The 23,522-nt window shown below is 41.3% G+C and overlaps 2 protein-coding genes across 6 annotated transcripts; both read left to right on the top strand.

Annotated features, from left to right (window-relative positions):
* The first annotated feature begins 702 nt into the window (after positions 1-702).
* cndp2 (carnosine dipeptidase 2) lies at positions 703-7,671 on the top strand. 2 transcript variants are annotated; one of them, XM_079368345.1, is made up of 12 exons: positions 703-964; positions 2,080-2,157; positions 2,603-2,746; positions 2,965-3,127; positions 4,598-4,686; positions 5,804-6,004; positions 6,120-6,204; positions 6,343-6,500; positions 6,599-6,763; positions 6,867-7,008; positions 7,106-7,253; positions 7,460-7,671. In XM_079368345.1, the coding sequence occupies exons 2-12, from the start codon at positions 2,098-2,100 to the stop codon at positions 7,524-7,526; spliced, it is 1,422 nt and encodes a 473-aa protein (XP_079224471.1). In that variant the 5' UTR covers positions 703-964; positions 2,080-2,097; the 3' UTR covers positions 7,527-7,671. The 2 variants fall into 2 exon arrangements, with proteins under 2 accessions (XP_079224471.1, XP_079224470.1); XM_079368344.1 differs by having other exon boundaries at positions 704-916.
* Positions 7,672-8,311: 640 nt separating this feature from the next.
* On the top strand, positions 8,312-21,915 carry recql4 (RecQ helicase-like 4). 4 transcript variants are annotated; one of them, XM_079368250.1, is made up of 28 exons: positions 8,312-8,691; positions 8,904-8,937; positions 9,230-9,345; positions 9,456-9,602; positions 9,724-9,884; positions 10,239-11,328; positions 11,418-11,500; positions 11,593-11,692; positions 11,937-12,114; positions 12,418-12,528; positions 12,796-12,963; positions 13,087-13,179; positions 13,275-13,411; positions 13,582-13,665; positions 14,177-14,365; positions 14,679-14,861; positions 15,055-15,259; positions 15,494-15,687; positions 15,925-16,008; positions 16,491-16,622; positions 16,723-16,842; positions 17,044-17,296; positions 17,627-17,756; positions 18,036-18,202; positions 18,997-19,174; positions 20,525-20,678; positions 20,783-20,891; positions 21,580-21,915. In XM_079368250.1, the coding sequence occupies exons 1-28, from the start codon at positions 8,608-8,610 to the stop codon at positions 21,699-21,701; spliced, it is 4,806 nt and encodes a 1,601-aa protein (XP_079224376.1). In that variant the 5' UTR covers positions 8,312-8,607; the 3' UTR covers positions 21,702-21,915. The 4 variants fall into 4 exon arrangements, with proteins under 4 accessions (XP_079224376.1, XP_079224375.1, XP_079224374.1 ...); XM_079368249.1 differs by having other exon boundaries at positions 16,491-16,628; positions 17,047-17,296; XM_079368248.1 differs by having other exon boundaries at positions 16,491-16,628.
* Positions 21,916-23,522: the final 1,607 nt, after the last annotated feature.

Genomic DNA, 23,522 nt, shown 5'->3' with positions numbered 1-23,522 from the left:
TCCATTATTTTTACAGTCTGTGGTCTAGTGTATAAAAAGGTTCAGGGAAAGAAAGTCGGGGCTCAGACTTCGAGAACTGGCCAGGTATCTGTCTGTTGTCAGGGACACGTAGTGTTGAACCCAGAGACTCTGTAACTTGTATTCTTGATTCATCGGGTTAATAAACTCTGTTAACCTGAAAGAGACGTCTTCAGTCATTCCTCTCATCCCATCAAAAGAATGCGCAGAGATTTGAGGTAATTATTTAGAGGAGTCAGATTTCTATTAACAACATTTAGGAAAAGGATTTAATAGCAACTTTTATCCTTCAAGACCTCAATCTCAGTGGGTCCTCCCTGCTAAAATAAAGGACAACACAGATCCCCACAGTGTGGTGGCAGTCTATGGTTGTCACAGACATGGTTTGAAAATCTGTCACAATAAATATATCAGAAATATTTGCAAAAGGGTACCCCTCTATGCTACAGCTTACCATTATGCATTGTCTATTTATAGATTTATCTAGCAATTCTTGTTTCACTTATTCAAGATTTTTCTTTGGTCATGTTCTTGTGTTTTTGACTCAAATTGTTAACTGTAGGGTATGCTATATAAAGACAGTTGATTGAAGTAGAAAAACAAACGTTCAAACTTTTGCAGGCAATGTTAATAAAACGTAACATGCGTGGATTTTCCACGAAGGGTCGCTCTCCTCTGCAGACTGTCTCTGAACCGTCTGAATCAACATGACCAAGCATCTGCCGCTTACCCACAATCCTTTGCAACAAAACACACTCAAAACTTGCCACTAGCATTTCGTGCTTCCTTGTCGGTCAAGTGTCTCTTCTTTCAGAAAAAAACCCAAAACTAAACAGCGTAAGCCTTCCGTGTCAGATACGTGTCGACGTCCGAAGAAACCCAAGGAAGAGTCTATCAGGTGAGGAGAGTCACATGTGGACATCAGCTGGACGGAGATAAACACGAAGTGAGGTCTTTAAAAGTGAGCAGTTAGACTTATTGCATTGCATATTCACGCGAAACCAAATATGATTCAAGAAAATGCTACCCTTAACTCAGTGTAAGGGGGTTATCCTGCTAATCCTACTTTTGTGGTAGTTTTGCAGCATGCTATAAGCTCCTAGCTTGACGTGTAACCTGTCAGCTCTTGTTCTTGAGCTAGCTTAGGCATGTGAAAGATCTATGTTAATCATTTATTTAATGCGAGGAAAATGTAGTTTCAATTTAAAAGACAACGCATGCATGCTAACAATAGAAGTAAAGTTTTTTTTTTAGTCATGGTAGATTGCCTGATAAAAGTTCAAATGTAACTTGAAGTCAACATTAGCATTTTTTGTTTTGTTTATTCATATTTGATTACAAGGGAAACAAAATGAAAATTCCTGTCTAATTCATGACTTGACATACATGCAGCAGGACAGAAGTATGGGTTTGAAGAAATGTTAAATACTGCTCAAATGCAGGGGCTTGTTCCATTTAATAAAATATATCTAAACGTACACAGGTGAGGATTCTTCAAAGCAGGTAATGTCATCGTTAATAAAGGATTAAATTAAATGTTTCTTTCTTTTAAATTTGAATGACAAACTTTTCTGAATTTACGTCGTCAGGATCTTTTCGTCAAACTGTTTGGCCGTAAACAATTACACTTTGCACCAGTGCTCAATAGTTTCATGTATTTTTCCTCCAGTTCATCACGAAAAGGTTTTGGCTTTATTTTCTTTTTTTACAAACATAAACGTGACGATCAGCTTTAAGGAACTAAATGTTCTTTCTGCTTTAGTGGAACTTTTGATTGATTGTACTTTCTACTGTGTGCTTTTTTTTTTTCCTTCATGGAAGAAAACACAGGATCTATAAAGAAACATACGAGTCAGCTGTGACTTTAAATCTTCCAAAATGACCAGAAGCTTCCTGATATAAAACATGCTCTAATGGTACTATGAACACTTTAGTGTGTGTGCATGTGAGAGAAGCTTGTAAATACTGCTGCAGTCAGCAGGTTTATGGAGGGCGGGGCTTTGTGCTTCAATAAGGCTGTAAGATAGGATCTCACTCCACTCCGCTTGTTGAAACCCTCAGCTTCTGTCGCTGGCAAAGATGGCTCATCTCCCAACACTGTTCAAGTATGTGGACGAACACCAGGATCTGTACGTAAAGGTAAGCCGAGTTATTATGTTGCACTTAAATGTACAGTAAGTTCACTCTAGTTGAGTGACCTCTTAATTTGTGGTCCAACTTGTTGTGATTAGAATACAGCCAAATGTTTTTGTCTCCATCTGATTAGATTAAGTCCTAGACCTCATTCACTCGTAGTGTACTGTTTGTGTGCTCAATGGCTTATATCACAGCAATCAAAATAAAATCAGTTTTTGTTTTCATGAGATCTTCTATGGAGTTAAAAATCAGACTAATTTGAATTGAATTTGATGACGTGTAAACTGAAGCTGTAATAATCCTTTATGGAGCTCCATATGCTGAGTCGCATTCACTTTAACTCCACCGTACAGCATAGAAAAAATGTTGGGCTTTAGACTTGAAATCAAACTTCAGTGTTCTCTACGGGGTGTATTCACATTTTCATGAACTTGTTCTTCATTCCTAGCGCCTCGCAGACTGGGTGGAGGTGCAGAGTGTGTCTGCCTGGCCGGAGAAGCGTGGGGAGATCAAGAAAATGATGGAGATGGCAGCCAAAGACATCGAGAGGCTGGGGGGGACGGTGGAGATGGTGGATATCGGCAAACAGACGGTCAGCGTGTGCAAGATTTTTAGTAACTGGATTTATTTGTCAGCAGTTTGTCACTCTGCGGTCTATTTCACCATAAATAATTCACCATTTTAACTGCTCTCTCTAAAACCATTGTTAGTCTTAATTTGGCTCTTTAGACTGTAATTCTACAGATAAGGCCCTCATTATATATTTCAACCTTTACTTAAAAATGTAATTATATTTGTCCCTTCATTCAGCTCCCCTCTGGAGAGGAGATCCCCCTCCCTCCTATCGTCCTGGGTCGTTTGGGGTCCGACCCGGGCAAGAAGACGGTGTGCATCTACGGCCACCTCGATGTCCAGCCAGCCAGCATCGATGACGGCTGGGATACAGAGCCTTTCACCCTGGTTGAGAAGGACGGTGAGAGCACAACTTGTCTTACTTTCTCTTTCCCCAGGTTTCAATTTGATCCTGAAAGTTTGCCACTTGAAAACAAAACAAAGCTACCGGAAGATTCTGAGGAAGGCTGGAATGTTGTTCTGGCTTGAAATATGAGAAATGTTTTCATTAACTTTCAGGCTTCTGTTTCCAGTCCAAGATGTAATGATCTATTACGCCATTCTTTTTGGCAACCTTTTGTATCACATGTCACTGAAACAACAGAGCTGCAGGCGAGGCAGGACAGTTGAAGGAACATGTAGCGAAACTGAGCCAGAATCAGGCGACAGAATTCAACGAAAAGATCCCAGTAAGCTAGTGTTGTGATGATTTCTTAGAAAGGTCTGAACATCATGCACACATCAGTATGACAAACATCAACTGTGAACTCCTTTTCCTGAGCACAGAAGGAGTTTTCCTAATCAAGACTTCAATGTAAGGTGTTGTTGAGATACTCTTTGAGCTTTTATCAGCCTTGTTCTTGTGATCACATCAACGTTTGCTACAAAGTCCATCTCACTTACCTCATGGTTCAGGGCTGGGAGGTGTTCTCAGTCATGTCTTATCTGCAGGCCGAGCTGAACACAGTCTGTTGTATTTTAGTGAAACGGTAAACAATCGGCTTCTTAAAAACACCTGGTCTTGAGGGAGGAGTTTAACTTCAGATCACAGATGTTACGCAGACATTTTTCATGTTAAGCTGTATTTCATTTCTAATGTGTTTCTAATGTCTGATATGAGGCGTCATTTATCAGCACTAATAAACCTCGTCAGCTACTTTAAATGCAGTTGTACTTGACAGATGAAGCTTTCACGATAAGTTTTCTTATCTGTAATGCTGCATTATTAAGCCACAGGACTTTGATTTTGATGACCTTGTGATTGTACAAAAATGAGGTCAGGGGTTTTTTTGCCACTAATACAGAATCTCTGGTGTTCTTATGTAACTTTTGGTGACTGTCAGCTGACTGAAAGTACCATATCCTCTTCCTCTCGTTTCATTCCTTCCTGCTCAGCTCTGATCTGGCTGATGTCGCCACTTTCAAATATTTAGATCCATATTTTCGATAGCAAAATTAAAACATCACTGATGAAGACCTAAAATATACAGAGCTTTAAAAATGAAAATCATCACATAAAACGTCATTCTTTGTTGATTTGGAGACAAAGTTAAAGGAGCATTCCAAGATTGGATCAGCTTTACGCTACATTATTTCACAGCATTGTTTCACGAGGGACTTCATCACATTCTCACACAATCCTGTTTATACTTGAATATTTTCAGATCAACCAAAAACAAAGGTCAGCGGTATAACAAGCTCTCAACCGCGGGAAAACAAGAATCTGAAATCTTTCTTTTCTTCTTCTAATAAATAAAGGAAACACTTTTAGGCTGCTATAATCCCATTAAGTTCCAGACCTTCAAACTAAACCACAGTTTTGTCACTGCAGGTAAGCTCTATGGAAGAGGCTCCACTGATGACAAGGGTCCAGTGTTGGCCTGGTTCAACTGCATTGAGGCTTACCAGAAGATCCAGCAGGTGAGGTTCGCTCTACAGTTTGGTCTCACACTGCAGACAGAGTCCGATTTGTGTTGCTCCTGTGTCTCGGGTCAGATTTTTTTGTTTTGACTGTGTGGACAGCACAAATCAGATGTTCATGTGTGGAGTCTGATACAGCCCTTTCAAACACAATGTCAACAGACAGGCAAAAGAAATCATATCTGAGTAAATGATCCGACCCTTGCAGCTTGAACTCAGCCTTATAGTATGTTCCTTTACCATTCACTAAGCACTGTGGGTAGAGATTTAAGTTTCAAATATCCCATCTGCTCGTCCATTGGACCTTTTCAACTCCCTTTCAATTCGACTCCATAATGATCCCTTTGGTGCCCAGCCACACTTTCACAAAGCATACTTCCTCTGATTCTATTTTTGAGGCACATGTTGAACGTGTTATGATGTGGTGTAATTATTTAAGTCACACCCATCTCTTTCTTTGTTCATTGAAAGAGAAAGTAACTTTGGAGACAATGAAAACCTGTTTCCAAAACACTTCAATAGCTCTCATCACAAACTGATCGACCTTTAACAAGGTTGTGACACTGTGGGGAAAAGAATCTTCAAATGGTGTTTTTTTTTTAAACAATAAAACAAAATGTGCCCAGTTCATCATTTAAACACAACGATTAAAATAACACAAAGACATATTTTTGATGACTTTGCCGTGGATTATGGAGTGGTCCAGTGTCCTTCTCAGCGACGGATGATATCCATTTAAAGGTACAGGACTCTTTGACATTGATGACTTTATAGTCGTCAGCAGGTTGATGGATCAAAGGTCTCCGGATGAAACGGGTCAATGTGTCACATGTTCTATCAAGCCGTCTCTCAATGATTAAAGAAAGTCATGTTACCTGCTTCTGGTTTTTAACTACTGTTTGTTGTCCATGATGGACAACGTGATGATCCTTATGGACGCATAACTAATATTTAGTTTTTCATGCTCTTGGTTTGAAAGTTTCCGAGAGGTTTTTTTTTTAGCATATAAAAGTAAGGACAGGTGTTTATGTCCAATGATGTGTTCATAAGTTCAGGGTAAATGGAAATTGTCAATTTGTCAGTTTCTTTCCTCTTCATATTTGTCTTCATTCTGCAGGAGCTTCCCATCAACATCAAGTTCTGCTTTGAAGGGATGGAGGAGTCTGGATCGGAGGGTCTGGATGAGCTGGTGTTTGCCCGTAAAGACACATTCCTCAAAGACGTGGACTATGTCTGCATCTCTGACAATTACTGGCTGGGCAAGACCAAACCGTGCATCACCTACGGCCTGAGAGGAATCTGCTACTTCTTTGTTGAGGTGGAGTCTGATTGTAGAGCTGTTTGAATTCATAGCGTAATCCAATCAGAGTGCTCTCCTGATCTTTTTATGTTTTAATGCCACATATTACAACTTTTCTTTTTTTAATTCGAAGGTGGAGTGCGGTGACCGAGACCTTCACTCAGGGGTGTTTGGCGGCTCCGTTCATGAAGCCATGACTGACCTGATTACGCTCATGGGCAAGTGAAGCGGACTATTTAACTGTGATCTCATCAAACACATTTGAACACAGGCTTTCTGGTTCTTAAATTGCTACAACTGTGTGGTAGATACAGGATGAGAAGATTTTTAACCTAGTTTTGTCTTTTCTGAAACAGGCTCTCTGGTCGAAAAGGGGAAAATCTTGGTTCCTGGTATGAATGACGACGTGGCCCCCCTCACAGAGGACGAACGAAAGCTATATGAGAAAATTGACTTTGACTTGGATGAATACTGTAAAGATGTTGGAGTTGGACAGCTGCTGCATGACACCAAGGTAAGGCCGCAGAGATAGAAATGTGCTGCTTTGCTCTAAATGGTCGCACTGTAATTTATTATTCTAATTGAACATTGTTTTCTTTTTCTTTCCTGTAGGAGAAAATACTGATGCATCGTTGGAGATACCCATCTCTTTCTCTTCATGGTATTGAGGGAGCTTTCTCTGAAGCTGGGGCCAAGACCGTCATTCCTCGCAAGGTCATCGGCAAGTTCTCCATCCGCCTCGTCCCCGACATGGACCCCGCAGTTGTGGAGAAGCAGGTAGCCCCCCTGCAACATTTCTATATTTATTATGTCCAACACTTTTCTTTGTGACCAAAAACAGGTGTCAAAATAGCTCACAGTTGTCTTTTTCATTATCAAGGTTATCAGCCACCTGGAGAAGAAGTTTTCTGAACTTGAAACCCCCAACAAAATGAAAGTGACTATGGGCCATGGAGCCAAGGCTTGGGTCTCTGACTTCAACCACCCACACTACATGGCTGGCCGAAAGGCCATGAAGACAGGTACAAAGGCTGAGTAGTGTAAGACTTATATAATGTGTGTCATAAAAAGATCGATTCATTCAAAAGACATACTTCCCCTTCTTCTTTTTCCTCACAGTCTTTGGTGTGGAGCCTGACCTGACTCGTGAAGGTGGAAGCATCCCGGTCACCCTGACCTTCCAGGAGGCCACAGGACGTAACGTCATGCTGCTCCCTGTGGGATCCTCTGATGATGGCGCTCACTCCCAGAATGAAAAACTCAACAGGTAAAGAAATGAGAATAAGCAATTTCAATGTGATATTAGGAAAAAGAAAAGCGATTACACATCACAAATGATACAATCTTTTAAGGCTGGAAGTTTGTTGTCTGCTCATTATTCTTTATAAGTTATCTGAATAATTAGTATAGCTATTGGCTGAACTTTTTACTGTTGACGTAAGCTCATCCTTATATTTATTTTTCCAATTTCAGAATCAACTACATTCAGGGAGTCAAGATGCTGGGTGCATACTTCCATGAAGTTTCCCAGCTTGAATGAAGATCTGCATCGTTATGAAACATGTATAATATATTCAATCCCACGATAAGAGACATAAGCTTTGTGGTATGATTTCCCTTACATGGTTAATAGTTTTTTACTCACTGCCTCCTGACAATAAAAATATTCTTCTTTGTTCCCTGTTCTTCTGTGTTTTGCTTTTTATTGATCCCTGTTTTGTTTTTGTTTTTTCGGTTGCTGCAATGAAAAATGCAAAATGAAGAAATAAATGGTATAAAGGTGTTTATAGTTACAAATAGCCAAAAAGAACATGTTTTAGAGTCTTAATGGCTTGTAATAGTAAATATGGGTATCAATGTCACATAAAACCAACAGTACAACCAGCTTTGTATAACACAAAACTCCAAGATATTAAGTTAAGCAACCTGTTTAACAGATTATAAAATGGATTAGTGTAAAACAAAAATGCTCAAGTAAAGCATTCCTGATCAATATAAATACAACTATAAAGCTCATACTTTTAAAGAATATTTTACTGTAAATTTAAAAAAGTGCAAACAAGTGTTACTGCCCCTTTAAGAATGAGGCAAGCGTGTAAGGCCCATAGACAGTGAGAAGTGTTGCCTGGTAGGCAAATACCACATCTATGGGCAAAAACCATTAATAATCAATAAAACAAAGATTTACCCAGAGAGGTGTTTTATAACGTTTGTGTTCTCACAATGACAAAATTCTCTGCCTCATGGATAAAATATACTGTACATGTACCGGTAAGTATAAACCTACGTTTTGTGAAAATGGGGGATAGAGGCAAGGGCTCTGGCAACCCTTGTCATCTTTTTTTTTTCTGTCCAGCGCGGGAAAATTGTAAACACACGGCAGCAGGAAGCCCATTAGCTGAACCTCTCTGTAAAGATAACTATGTTGTAGTTGTTCCTCCCAAGTTGTTACAGCTTTCACTGAACAACAAACTCGTGTCACTTTACTTGGTTAAGAAGACTTAGCGACATAGACTATGAAACGCTGTTTTAGTTGCGTTTGTAACGCTAGCTAGTTAAAGTGTCGCTGTTATCAACAGAAAAATAAAGCCAGTAAAGTCTTGTGTCATACGGAGTGTCGGATGGATCGATACAACGAGGTGAAGCTTCTGCTGAAAAACTGGGAGCAGGGGTTCGTCTCACAACATCAGCGGAAACCGAACAAGGTGCTTTAAACGTCAAAGTTAGCCCAGCCTTGGATTTAGTAAAACAATAGAAACCTTTTATACCTTGATCATGTCGTTTTGATGAAGTGTGTGCACATGACATGTAACACACTGCAGCAGACTTGTCGGGTGTGTAAACAGAGTTTGATAGATGCATGTCTGCTTCCATACCTGTCACATGATGGTAAAATATACTTCTCTTTCATTTTCAGGATGATATTGATCACGCTCCAGACGACACAAGGAGTGAGTAAAATCCCCTAACATTTATTCCAAATAGGTACAGATAGGTCCATTGTTGTGTTTGTGTAGGTCATTCCAGATGTGTTTGTTCACCACATTATTTGCCTCTATGAAGGTTTATCCTCTGATGGGCCCACTGCCCAACAGAAATGTAGTTTTGCTTATGTAAATTATGTAATCTGATACAGATACATACATACTGTATTGTTTTTTTTTGTTCAAAAATATGAAGACCACTTATTGCATTAATTAGAAGTAAAAAAAAAACCTGTCACATTTTGACTCTTAATTGCAGAACTGTACAAAGAGTATCGTAGTTTGAAACAGGCCAAAGAAAACAGCAGCAGTGATGTGTCTGGTCGACGTGCTGAACAGTCCACATCTACAGCGGAGCTCAACACAGCCCAGAAGGTAAAACAAAAGGTGTTTGGTGTGTGTAATATTTGGTACAAATGAGAAGAAAATAAATACAATTTGCTCCTCGTTGCAGACAGCTTTCTGTTTATCGTTGATCTGTGCAGGAAACCGACTGCTGGGGCTCCCATTTGAACCGAAGTTCACTTCCTGCATCTTCTCCCAAACTGACGACCCAGGACAAAGACAACCTGAAGGCCTCGGCACAATATTATGGCATCAAGCTTAAAAGCAACCTGGCAACACTGAGCAAGGTGACACGTGATTATCAAAGCGTTCAGATGCGAGATGTATTTTAAAGAGACAGAATGCTCAGTATATCAAAAAGTTGTTTTTCTGGGGTTGAGCACTCTTATCTTGTTTTTCTCGTACCAGGACAGACCGAGCTCACTGAAGAAATCGTCTGTTCCTGGTCGGGTGCCCTTTAACTCCTTGAAAGATGGAAGACCTGGACACACAAATAGTCCTGTTGCTGCTGTCTCTGCAAAAACAAAAACAGCTCCTGCAGTCCCTGAATGTAGTCCTTTCTCACCAAGGTAACAAAATAAAATAATGCACATGAAAATTCATTACATTTCTGAATTACATGGTTCAATATTTTTAAACCTTTTTTTTTTTCATTTGAACTTTTTAACACTTTCATCACTCTGACGTGCTTTTATTTCTATGAAGAAGTTGATATCACTGTCTTTTACTTTTTTTCTGCCGTACATCTTCATACCCAGTACATCTGTTCCTCTCCATGCTTCGTAGATAACAATTTTGCATCCATCATATTATTTACAAGCCTGGTAGTCCATTGAAAAACCTTTTTTCTAAGCAGAATGAATTCTGTGTCATTGGTCGTGTAGCTCTGTGAGCTTTCTTTGTAACTGTGTCTCTGTTTGCAGAGGGGGACAGTTCCAAGATACCCCGACCCAACGTCGAGGAGAGCCTGAAGATCAACCATTTGAACCATTTGAACCTTTTAAGGAGCCTTGTGAAGAGCCTTCAAGTGCCGCCAGTTGCATTATTGGTAGCAAGAGTAGTACATCTAAAGTTGTGAGTCCACAAAATGATATCGTCTCTTGCCTACCTTCCTCTCCAGCCAAGTCTTCTGCTGTGTTGTCGTCGTCATTTTCTCCTCCCAGATTAAGAGCTGCAATAGGAGATGTTGTCTCTACTGGAAATTCAAGCGAAGCTCTGGGAGCATTAGAAGACAAAAAAGAGAGTTTTGAAGCTGTACAAACTCCACACAAGGGTTTTGGTCCTTTCAATGGCTTAAGAGGAAGCCCACAGATCCCCGGGGGTTTCAGAGGAGGGGTGAGAGGAAGATCCTCTCCTGCCAGCAGATTTGGTTCTGTTGATAGAAATTGGTTGGAGAGGTGTCAGGTGTTTGGAGAGATGGGTGCTGACGAGAGGCCCGGGGCTGGCAACCAGGAGATAAACCTGGAGAAAAAAGGAGAGAACGAAAGGGGGGGTGAAATGGAAGGAAAGATGCAAGGAGATGAAATAGTTGGCGAAGTGGAAATAGACGCAGCGGGGGAGAGACAAGAGGCGATGGACTCCGAAAGAGACGGAGGGATTAAAAGCATTCCGAGTGACACCGTGCTTAACGAAGGTGCATTGAAGAAGGCGCCGAACCGCCGTGAAAAAGTCAGAGGAGGAGGGAAGGAAAAACTGAGAAGGACAGGAAGTGAACAGATCGAAGGAGGACTGACACCACCTTTAGAGGACGACCATGCGAGCGGCCACAAGTCTAACGCTGCAAAGAAGAGAGGAAGGAAAAGGCAGAGAGAGGGTGAGGACATTGAGGGAGAGACGACAGAGGAGGGAGGAGTGAAGAAGAGGCGCAAGAACGGCAAAAAGAAAGAGGAAGGCTCTGATGTGCAGCCCAGCCCAGGACCAGAAGGAGGGAAGAAAAGGAGAGCAAAAAAGAAGAAGGATGTGGAGGAAGAGGAAGAGACTAAAAAAGAGAAAACGGCCAGTGTACCAAAAAAGGTGAATCAAATAGTTTCGATTAATCTGATCCGGCTATATGCTTTAAAATCGTCTGCATACTTATTGAATGCACGATTGTTCATGTCAAGGCTCCTCAGGAGAACTTGTTGGGAGAAATGGAGGAGGAATACGAGGCCAAGAAGATGTATCACAATCGGCCTGTCAAAGCCAGGTACGACCCGACGAGAAGTTACGATCTCACATCGTGTCGGAGACGCCGGCTGCTCTGCTCTTTCAATGACAAGAATCTGTGTTTGTGTACAGGAGCACCAAAGGGCCAGAGGGAAACTTTGTGAAGATAAACTTGAAGAAGAAATCTCATGTCAAAGGCTACGCTCTGAGAGGTCTTGGTCTACGTAAACAGGTATGTTTTTGTGAAGTGCTGATGGGATCATCATAATTTTTTTAAAGTTGTGTTATGATTGAAACTGAATCTGAAGGAGTAAAGCAAATTTAATAAAGGTGCAAAAAGTTATTTTTGTTTTTCCCTGACAAATGTCTCAAAATGTAGCCAATAATCTTGCGGAGAACACGGGTATTACTGCGCTCTTGTTTAGCTTTTTGTGTGAATACTCAGTGTTGTGTTAAACATGCTGTGTGTCTTTTAGCTGACCATGCAGAAGTTCCAGCTGAAAGGGGAGCGTTTTGGTGGAGGTGGTGGATTTTTTGAAAGAGGAAGGAGAGGCGGATTCAGAGGCGGATTCAGAGGCGGGTTCAATCGTCAAGGTGACACCTGCTACAAGTGCGGAGGGACGGGACACTGGGCCATTGACTGCAAGGGACAAGGTAATACAAAGAGATGCACATTCACAACTTTACAAACTAAAGGCTGACTTTGAGGGCTTGCTAGAAAAAGTTTTTTTTTTAAATGTTCTCTTTGTTTGTTTGGGTTTCTTTTTTTCTCATTTCTTTTAAAACACATTTTTCTTCAACACTGACACTCCAGCTCACATTAATGATTTATTTTTGTGGTGTCTTGTGAACTAGAATCCTGTGACTACTTTTGAATATTTAAAGGCCTCAGAAACTGAAAAGAAGTTATTCTACAAAACCCTAAATGAATGAGCACCTCTTGACTCTGGTTTGCAGCCCCTCCCCCTCCTGTTTCTGAGGACACGCCGGCTGAAGAGGAGCCCTTCGAGCTGCCTACTCTGGAGGAGGTTGCTAGGGCAACAGGGACTCTGCAACCTCAGCCACTGGGTAAAAAAAAGAAAGACTTTCAACATTTGCATTTAAAGAAAGTTTGAATTACCTTTAGCTGCCTATAAAATCTAATCATATTTATCATTAATATAAATAGAAAGTGGGCAAAATGAGATTTTCAATACAGCAAATAAGTTAGCGGTTCTTTTTCATGGATCAGATAAGAATATTTAAAACCAGAAAATACGACTCTAGTTGCAGTCTAACAAAAAATTTTGCTCAGCCATGTGTGTTCAAATCCATCTGGTTTGTGCTTCAATCCAGCTCCGTCTACAAATGTCAAAGAGGAGCAGCAGTACCCAGAAAAAGAGGGTGACGATAGTCAAAAGGACGAGGTCTTGCTGAATGTGATTCGTCCTGACTACGAGCGCCCGGCTGCTCCACCACCAATGGACCCACTCTTTCAGCTCGGAGAGGACGGAAAAGTCCAGGGTAAACACTTATCGATGTCTTAACTAATAATCAACTCATCTCTCATCAGGTACACTCTTAACAAAGTCCTTTAAATTAGCTCCACAGTTTAAGTTTTGTCTGTGCAAATGTTTGAATCTCTAGAAACCCCTGCTGAGGTGCACGCCGCTCTGAAGGATCTCGGGTATGGGTCGTTTAGGGCAGGACAAGAGGAAGCCATCATGAGAATCCTGTCTGGTATGTTTATAGCAAACATGAAAGAAACCATACGACACACACACACACACCTCATGTCTAACCTCTACTCCTGTCTGTTTGTCTGCTCCCTCTAGGTCTCTCCACCCTCGTGGTTTTGTCGACGGGGATGGGTAAATCCTTGTGCTACCAGCTCCCCGCCTACATGTACTATCAGCGATCACAGAGCATCACTTTGGTCATCTCACCGCTGGTCTCTCTCATGGATGACCAGGTCCTTTCCCTCTCTTTCTCTCGCACACAACAACAAGTTAACACGCAGACAAACCAGCCAACACTTTGGTTATCGGGAGTCATTCCTCTACAGGCTACAGAACAAAAACAGGCTGTTGGTGACGTTAACAAATGTAGTCGTGAATGTTTTCTCTCTCTGTGTGTTCGTAGCTGTCCGGCCTGCCAGGCAAACTGACGGCCGCCTGTATCCACTCCAACATGACCATGAAACAGAGAGAAGCTGCGATTGAAAAGGTAACACACACACAGCCCGAGTCTTCATGGTAAAAAGAATCCTACAACATTACCTGCTGTATATCTCACACTACATCAGGGGTCTGTTGCTACCGACCGACTGATATCAATAAATCCACAGTTAATGCACTTCTTCCCACTATTCATTTATTTGGCTCATAAAAAGTAGTGTATACAAGTGTAAAGTAGTCGTGTTTTCTTGGACATTGACGAGGATTTAAGATAATTGATAAGCATTGGCTTATTGCAATTTAACACGTGTACAATGTAAATAACTATGCATTCTATGTAAATAAACACGTCGTGATGCGAGTAGCTCTTGGCCTCTTTCATTTTGTCAAAGTAGCTCTCAGATAAAGACAGGTTGGAGACGCCTGCTGTAGATACTATCCCCGTCTCATTATGATGGGAATAGTATCTACGTTATCTTGTTATGAAAACACTCAAACTCAAGTCTTACATAAGCTCGAACACTTTCATCGATGTGCAACTCTTCCTCTGAATTCTGCAGGTGAAGTCAGGCCAGGTGTGCGTGTTGCTCCTCTCTCCGGAGGCTCTGGTTGGTGGAGGCGGCTCCAGTTCAGGGTGTCTGCCCTCGGCTCAGGAGCTCCCTCCTGTGGCCTTCGCCTGCATAGACGAGGCTCATTGTGTCTCCGAGTGGTCTCACAACTTCAGACCCTGCTACCTCCGACTCTGTAAGGTGGGTTCATGGTGCCTGTGGTTGTGTATGTAGGTAGGTGGACTGCTGTTTCCTTCTTTGACTTCTTCATTTGAGTTAAACAAACATTGGGAAACACACTTTGGCAGATAGTTTGAGAGGAAATATTGATACATTTGAATGGTGTTGCAGGATATACACCAGTTCTCTGTAAGTTAAAACCAATATTAGACAAGAAGAGACAACTATTCATGTCAGCACAATCTGTAGTGTCTCTAATGAATCAAATAACAAATCTTCTGCAGCCAGTTAAACACCAGCAACATGTAAAACATATTCCTGTATTTGTGTTTAGGTGCTGAGGGAGCGTCTGGGAGTGAAGTGTTTGCTTGGACTCACTGCCACAGCCACCCTGTCCACTGCTCTGGACATCGCACGTCATCTTGACATCACAGATCGAGAGGGCATCGCAGTCCGATCTGCAGCTGTGCCTCCTAACCTCTATCTGTCCGTGTCCACGGACAGAGAAAAAGATCAGGTGTGGAACGGGGGAAAAAAAAATATATATATATATATATATATATATATATATATATATATATATATATATATATAGTGTAGAGTCTTCATGCTCCTTTCATAACTCTGAATATTCAAAGTGTTTTCCTGCTTAGCTGTTGTCGTGTTTCTGTCTGAAGGTCATTTGAATCTCTCTGCTTTTGTTACTCCAGGCTTTAGTCAACTTGTTAAAAGGGGATCGCTTCGGTTGCCTGGACTCAGTCATCGTCTACTGCACCAGACGAGAAGAGACCACCCGCGTGGCGGCGCTGCTCCGGACCTGCCTGCAGGGGGTGCTGTTGAAAGAAAACAAATTCAACAACAGCAACAGCAATCAGGCCCAAAATAACCCTGTAGCGCAGAAAAAGAAAGATCTGGGTATGCCTGGTGTATTTTATATTCATGATTGATTTAAAAAAATAAAATAAAATACATGTAAAGACATGGAGGGTTATAATTCAAAGTAGGGACATCAGACTTGCTGGATTTAAAATGAGAACATCATGGGGGGAAAAAATGTGTCTTTTGTTCCAGTATTCACTCCTTCAACGTTAAAAATGACTCACTGTTGTTTTCTACGCTGTAAACACTTTCTGTGTTTTCTACATTTAGCTAGAAAGAAAATTCGGAAACCCTTGAAATGGCAGGCGGAGTCGTACCACGCCGGCCTGTCGGCATCTGAGCGCCGTCGTGTGCAGAACAACTTCATGTGCGGGCAGCTCAGAATCGTGGTGGCCACGGTGGCGTTCGGAATGGGCCTCGATAAATCTGACGTCCGCGGTATCGTCCACTACAACATGCCGAAGGTTGGTAGCAGAAGGTCTTTGATATTGATAAGTTCTTCATGAACAGGAGCAAACATAAAACATAGAAAAAGAAATTTAGAAAAAATGTACGAATTAATGAATGAAAATATGATTTTATACCTGTACAAATGTGAATACCTGCAGATATTTCTGAGAATCAAAACGAATGAAAGAAGAAAAGGAGGTCTTCCCTTTCTGAATCTCCTCATGGTGAATGTTTTTTGTTTTTGTTTTCAGAGCTTTGAAAGCTATGTGCAGGAGATTGGAAGAGCAGGGAGAGATGGAGAACCGGCACACTGTCACCTTTTTCTGGATCCAGAGGTGAGACTGAAACTCTCCATTTACATTCAGAGACAAGAGGCTGGATCATGTTTTTGTTTCATGGCTAACCGCAGGTCTTAGATACTCGACTGTTTCAGAGATGTAGTGTTAAAATTACACAAAGGATTTTGGATTTTAATACAAAGTTCAGATGTTAGCACAAAGGAGCTTTACAGTGCTTTGTCTTTTCCCCTGAATGTGTTTTATGAAAGTGCAGCTTATAAGAAATCCAGGGGAAAAAAAGTCGGGGCGGGTGGAATGAAAAGATGAAAACAGTAGGTGAGATTTGTTTTTGAAGTCCTCTGAAGAGTCAAGACGAGAGAAATTCAGGAATACAGTTTAAAGTGATTTTAAAAAACGAAGGAAAAAGAAGGAAATTACTTGAGTCCTTTTTCACTGTAATATTGTCATCTGCTTCCTGTTTGTTCACAGTGGACTTGAATTAGCTGTGTGTGTGTGTGTGTGTGTGTGTGTGTGTGTAGGGGGGAGACCTCCATGAGCTGCGGCGTCATATCTATGCAGACACAGTGGACTACTACACAGTCAAGAAACTGGTCCAGAAAGTCTTCCCTCCATGCAAATGTAAACAGATACACCAGAGACAGCAGGCGCTTGTGAGGGTAACTATAAGCATGCAAATATCACAGCATCACAGCACGACAGGAAGAAGAAAGAAACAACCACTTATTACACATAGAAACTGTCTGTGTGCAGGACATCGAGGATTCTGAGCTGCTGGAGCTGATGGATGTGTGCGATCAGGAGAGCAGCATCAACCCTCCCGCTCAGCAGGAAGTGGTAGAAACACGCATGTCAGGACTGTCGGCTGCACAGGTTTGTTTTTACTGTCTTCTTTACATAATCCCACAAATACAGACCGGGGCGCTGGAGCATAACAGGAAATAATTTTTTTTTAAAAACCCTGATGTTTATTATCAACATTTGGTTGATCAGTTCAGATTATTTAGCGAGGATGCATCACTGCACAGTTATTGTATGAGAAACCTGACTTGTGTAAAACGTTTCCTCTGTTAGGAGATGCCACGTACGGAAACAACAGAGAACGAAGCTGAAGGAAAGAACGAGGAGAAAGAAGAGGAGGCAGCAAAACAGGAAGAGACTGACGGTTCCGTTAAGGGCGAGGATGTGGAGGCGAAAGGGGGCGGGGATTGGCTGAAGGAGCAGGAAGACGAAGGCAGCGATTGGCCAACCGAGCGAGTGTGTCACACGCATGAGAGAGCGATACCCATTGACGAAACGGTGGAGGCTCTGGACATCACACAGGAAGGTACGTGAAAACAGCCACCGATGCATGAACGTAAATATAACAACATGTTGATCGAAATACAGCTGAACGCGTCCGTCCAGTCTTATAAAGTATCGTTTATGAAACCGAAACTGGGGGGGGAAAAAAGGTAAAACCCAAGTGCTGAAGTCAACTTTATGAAGAGAGCACTTTCCTAAACTCACGGTACAAAAGTCTGTAGAGGGATAAGACAAAGCAGAACAAGTAAGGTGAAAACCACCTGGTCAAATCAATAGAACGTGTCAAATCCCAAATGAAAAGGAAGTCAGCTCCAGTCTGTTTATCCTTCATGTTTCTCTCTTTGTCTTTCAGGTGTCGAAACTCTGCTCTGCTACCTGGAGCTTCATCCCCAGCGCTTCGTTGAGCTCCTCCACCCCACGCTGTCTGTGTGTAAAATCAGCTGTTACGGGGGACCGAAGCAGCTCCAGAAGATCACCAGAATGTACGACAAGCCCGTCACCTTTTTAAGATCCTCTTAAATACAAGAGCATGAAAAAAAAGCTCTACGAATGAGTCTAGACTGCAGCTTGTGAGCATGAAGATTATTTTCTTTTTCTTTTGGATTATGCAGTTTGTGTCACGGCACATAGACGTCACAGTTTGTATCTTGGTTTTCTCTTATTTTTAAACCCACTCTGCTTTCACATCCAGTCGTTATTGTGCTGATAAAATGTGCCGCTCATATTTGATCGTGAGTCGATATGTTTTTGTTTTTGTTCAGATGCCCTCCGGTTGCCGTGGTGTTGGCCAGAAGGCGGATGGCGGGCGAGCAAGTGGAGTCCTGTGATCAGCTGGAGTTTGATGTGGTGGAGGTTGCTGACACGATGGGGTGGCAGCTTCCTCTGGTGAAAAGAGGACTCAGGCAGCTGCAGTGGAGCACTGGTAAAGGTACGCATTATCGCACTATTATAAAATGTGTATGATAGGAGCCTGCTGTACCTCTTATCACAGAAATCTATCACCATCACCATCATCATCTATCAATCTCTTGTGTTAAATCTGTTTTTATTCCAGGTAGTCAGTGTGAACACATTAATGCAATTAAAGATACAGTCAATAGTTTTTTTTTCTTATTAAGTAAAATATAGACTTATACAGAAGTAATGCAGACCACTTGTACATAAAATAAGTGTTCTTTTTGCAAAAAGGGAAATCCGTCAGTCATGACTGCGTCAAAGATTCCCAGGAGCAGAACACTTTTATTCGATCATCAAGGTGTTGTCACATGGCCTCATCATGTGTAGTGTGTCATTATGTGCTCAGGTGCAGCTGATCAGTCTGCCCAGCGACTTAACAAAAAGTCTAAAGCCAAACTTAGTCAGTAGAAGGTCCCAAAAGTCCATAATCACAGCAACAGGCAGAGTGAGGAACCGTGTGGTACAAGCAGAAATATGAAGGACAGGACTGTGTGGTACGAGAAGCAGGAGAGAGGTCAGTTTGTGCTTTGACACACAAACTTCTGTGTGTGTGTGTGTGTGATTTGTTGCACAGGAGGGTCAGTGTGTTTTTTCACTTCAGACCGCACGCAGCTGAGTTTATAAGTGGATACAATTCAGCGGTCGGACAGGTGAAGATGCAAAACAGACAGTGAGACAACAGGAGCGCTTCTATTATCCCTCAAACCCCTGCACCTCATGGAAGGGAACACTGCAAGACTAAAAAATGATGCACACTTGTTTCAGCTGGTGGACGGAGCGGTATCCAGGTGGAGTTCTCCTCCATCTCTTTCTACTTCCGTTCCTATGGCGACCTCGGGGATGACGAGATGGACAGGGTCTGTCAGTTTCTACATAATCGAGTTCAGAGCCAGGAGAGGACTCAGCTCTACCAGCTGTCTACCTGCTTCAAGGCCTTTAAGAGGTACACACACACACACACACACACACACACACACACACACACACACACACCCCCTTCATCCTGCCACAGTCTGCCCCTACAGGACCTGGCATCACCCCCCTCCTCCACCCCCCGCATGCTCCAATAATTCACGCACCCTAAAAACTCTGCACAGCCGTTATTGAACTGTATTGACTATGCTATTGCACTATTGCACACTACCTCACTTTAACGTTGTATTTTTAATCTGCACTCTGTTTATATTGTTAATACTGAAATCTATCTACCTCATAGTAATTTTGCTACTTGCACTTGCACTATTGCACACTACCTAACTTTAACCTCGTATTTTAATCTGCACTCTGTCTATATTGTTAATACTGTAATTTATCTACCTCATAGTAATTTGCTATTTGCACTACTGCACACTACCTCACTTTAACTTCGTATTTTAATCTGCACTCTGTTTATATTGTTAATACTGTAATTTATCTACCTCATAGTAATTTATCCACATTCTACCTCAAAGCGTAACACTCACAAGTGCCCTTGTCTGTCTATTGTCTGTTGTTCGTTATTTGTTGTCCAAATGTCTTTAGTTAAGTTATTTGTTGTCTGTTGTTCGTTATTGTTGTCCAAATGTCTTTAGTTAAGTTATTTGTTGTACAGTATTGCTAGTTTTTCTTTAGTGCTCTTTTATGCACTGCAGGTTTGCACTGGGGGGGGGGGGGAATGCAATTTCATCTGTGCTGTATGTTTAACATGTGGCATATTTGACAAATAAAGAACCTTGAACCTTGAACCTTGAACCTTGAACACACACACACACACACACACACACACACACACACAGTCACATACTGTATACTTTAGTATGTCTTCTCTAATAATAACCTCCTTTTTGCTGGAAACCAAAATGTAAGCGACCACCATATTTTCTGGGATTAATATCTTATCAAAGAATATTTAAAATGACACAAGAAGCCCTTCAAGACATTTGTGAAATAGCCTTAAACTGTAAGACCATGTAAACTGGATACGTAGCTCAAGAATGTCAGAAAAAGGACACATACTTAATGAGTGTACTTCTTGTCTTTAGTAAAAAAGACTCAGGACTCTAGGAAGTGGCTAACTTTGAATGCATGGAGTGAAATGACAGCGAACATCTACAGAATGGAAAGGATTACTGTGCTTGTCAAACAAAAACTGGAACAATTCACTTTGAATTGGGTCAAAATGAAAATGGACTAACAATGTATGGCAGATTTTATTTTACATAAATAAGTCCGTGTGTCTTTTTGTGAGTCTATGGGTTCATGTGTGTGTCTGCGTAATCTTGTGTCTGTGTGTAACTTTGTCTTTGTTTTGCAGTGTTGCATACCACAGCGTGTCGTCCTGCGTTGACGATCTTGAAGAGAGCCGCAGCGTGGCGCTGAAGAAACTTCTCTCGGAGTACTTTGAAAAGAGGCGAGAGCGAGGCCAGACGCTGGCACCGGTGGACACCGAGGAGCTGGACAAATATAAAGTAAAACACAGAGAGGTTTATCAGGAGTGTCGGGTTGCATTTGAGTCAACCAGTGAATGGTTTCTGACACTGTTATTCACTTTCATGTCTGTGTGTTCGTGTAGTTGTTGGACTGGGAGAATCAGATCAGATCCGACATCAGAAATTTTCTTTCCCACCGGAGTGATGAGAAATTCTCGGGGAGAGCTGTCGCCAGAATCCTGCACGGGATAAGTAAGAGCACACGAGCGCATACGTCTGTCCCTTCACAATACACACATGTGAAGAGAGCTCCTTGGGTAACAATACTGACTCACCACAGTGTCAGACCATAGAGGAAGAATACTACGATACGGGTAAAGTCAAAGGTTGAAAGTTGTGTTTAATGTATCCAGATAAGTACGTCTCCTGTGAGTGTTTAGACCCCCCTTCTCACATTTAAAAATCTTGAACCATCAAAGCTGTCATAACGTAACTTTATGCCAAGGATTTGCTGTCTGATTGTTTGAGCTCTACTTTCCCATTTTCTTAGTTTTTTTTTTTTTTTTATAAAGTGCCAAAATCTTTATAAGTAAAGCAACTAAATACGCTGAGATGTGATGGAGTAAAATGGATTAGAAACAAAAAGTTATGAAAAATAGAATCCATTAAATTCCAATTACCTGGAAACATGACCTCTAGAGGGTGCCAGAGGAGTATTGAATTAACTGTCTTGTTTCTCACTAAACCTGTGCGCAGACGCAATCCTCAGCAGTCTGTTTTCTGTGTCAGTAAAACATTTGAGGTTCTGGATATTCTGTCTTTGTTCTATCCTCTTCATTTAGTACATCGAGTTCATCAGCCTCAGGACACTCAGTGGGTTTTATTAAAGGAGTCACACTGAAGCTGAATCCTCTGGTCTCTCTCTTTCTCTGGGTTGCAGGTAGTCCCTGTTTTCCTGCTCAAATTTACGGCAGAGACAGACGCTACTGGAGGAAGTACATCCAGTTTGACTTCAACCAGCTAATCAGACTGGCCACTCAGGAGATCATCCGCTTTAAGTAACTCTGTCAACGTGTCCATAAACAAACACTGGTCGGCACTGAAACACACTCGACCTACTCACAATCCTGAGGTGTGCCTTTGAGACAAAAACACCTGGGGTTTTTCTAATCACTTTATCAAGTCAGATTATTTAATCTGAGGAGATTTTTACATTGCTGTGTAAAATTTAAAATATATGTTGTACACTAATTCAATAAAATCTCTATTTTTCTAACTTTGTCTCACATGTTTATTCAAAGTACAGCAGGAATAAGTTCAAACAAAAGATGTCTGGTTTGTGCCAGAGACAAAAGCTCCGCTCTTTTTCTTGGAGACGTACTCTGTGGATGAAGAAAAACATCCAAATGAAATAAAAAGTGCTAATGAACTAAAACGAGGAAGTAAAGTTAGAAAAGCAACAAGGAGGGCTTTTGTTTGTGACTGCTTGACTCATTGTTGCAATGTTGCTCGGCTCAATAAGCGTTATGCATTAGCTAAGAAAGCAAACATGAACTTGTGTTGAATCATTAACTGGATATTAAATGTCCGGTTAAAGATTAGTCATGACATCATTCATCTTTGAAGACTTTAAAGACCACTAGATTTGTGAGTAAAGCAATCTGAATACTTGATGAAGATGACTTTCAGAACAGTCCCTAAAGTTTTTACATAGAAATATTCAAACTGGGGAGCGGTCCCAGATTTATGACCCCCTTAAAAGAAAATAAGCTTGTTTTACATTTGTGTTAATATTAAGATGGCAAGTTCATTACCAATCTCATGCCTTTATGTAAAAATGAAGCTACAGACCGCAGCTGCTGGTTAGCTTTGATTAGCATGGAGACAGGATGCCAAGCGAAACGGCTAGTCAGGCTCTGTCCAGAGTTGAACAACTGCAGCAGGGTTTATGCTAAGCTAACGACTCAGGGCTTCTTGAGACTGTGTGATAGCTAAGCTTTAAAAGAGAGAAATGCAAACATGACTCACTCTATATTATTTGTCTCATACAAATTACTGGATCTCAAAGCTATTTATTATTTTGCATAACAAAGAAAATGAAAGATTTATTCTCATCCAGGATAAGTTCTAGCCATGCTGCATCTTTCTGTCTTAACTGTGTTTTTATTTTCTACTCATGCTTTCACATGTGCTTAACCTCTAATAGCATGTAAAATAAATGGGAGGACATCTGTCAATAGAGAATCTTTATATTTATACATTTTGATGAACTATTTACTTTGGCAGCAGAGCTGTCAAGATTACAGAATTTGAAATAAATCCATCCAGTCCTTTAGTTGTGTTCTGAGAAAAATCATCTGTTTTACATTTCACAATTTGGATTATGGTAAGAAAATACCTTCCCCTTCCCTGATATCTCCACCCATGGACTCCACCTTCAGCTTAGAGCAAAACTTTTGAGGAGGTCTGCCATTTTTTATTCTCTCTATAGAGGAGTGATGTCTACAGGGAAAACGCAGGGGGGCTTATTTCATTTAAAGAGACACACATCAAAATGAAGCGTTCTGAGAGAGCTGGTTTCTACAGGGTCACAAACCTCATCTGGTGCTTGATTCATGTTATATTTGGACCACAGCACACATGTTTCATTTAAACCACAGGGGGACTGTATAAAAAGGGGAAATGAGGTATAATGTGTCCTCTTTAAGTTTACACCGTGCAACAGTTAAAATATATTTAAACTCCGTTGAAGTATTCTTCGTAACTTTAAACTGCTCCACCAGATGGTGACATGAAAAACGACAGTATGTAGACATGGTTCTGCATATTTTCGGAGGAAGAAAAACCAGGCCATTGAGTCAGCCTCGTAAATAAAGGTTAAGT

This window comes from Symphodus melops, assembly GCF_947650265.1.
Source record: "Symphodus melops genome assembly, chromosome: 18".
NCBI lineage: Eukaryota > Metazoa > Chordata > Actinopteri > Labriformes > Labridae > Symphodus > Symphodus melops.
Note: the sequence above shows the minus strand (reverse complement) of the source record. Positions and strands in the feature narration are given on the sequence as shown.

Bases quoted from the DNA above. Each gene is read 5' to 3' on its own strand.
- cndp2 (XM_079368345.1), top strand. From the start codon at position 2,098: ATGGCTCATCTCCCAACACTGTTCAAGTATGTGGACGAACACCAGGAT. The intron at 6,501-6,598 runs GTAAGGCCGCAG...TCTTTCCTGTAG, and splicing joins AGCTGCTGCATGACACCAAG to GAGAAAATACTGATGCATCG. The intron at 7,009-7,105 runs GTACAAAGGCTG...TTTTCCTCACAG, and splicing joins CCGAAAGGCCATGAAGACAG to TCTTTGGTGTGGAGCCTGAC.
- recql4 (XM_079368248.1), top strand. From the start codon at position 8,608: ATGGATCGATACAACGAGGTGAAGCTTCTGCTGAAAAACTGGGAGCAG. The intron at 8,938-9,229 runs GTGAGTAAAATC...TCTTAATTGCAG, and splicing joins CGCTCCAGACGACACAAGGA to AACTGTACAAAGAGTATCGT. The intron at 17,297-17,626 runs GTACGTGAAAAC...TTTGTCTTTCAG, and splicing joins TCTGGACATCACACAGGAAG to GTGTCGAAACTCTGCTCTGC.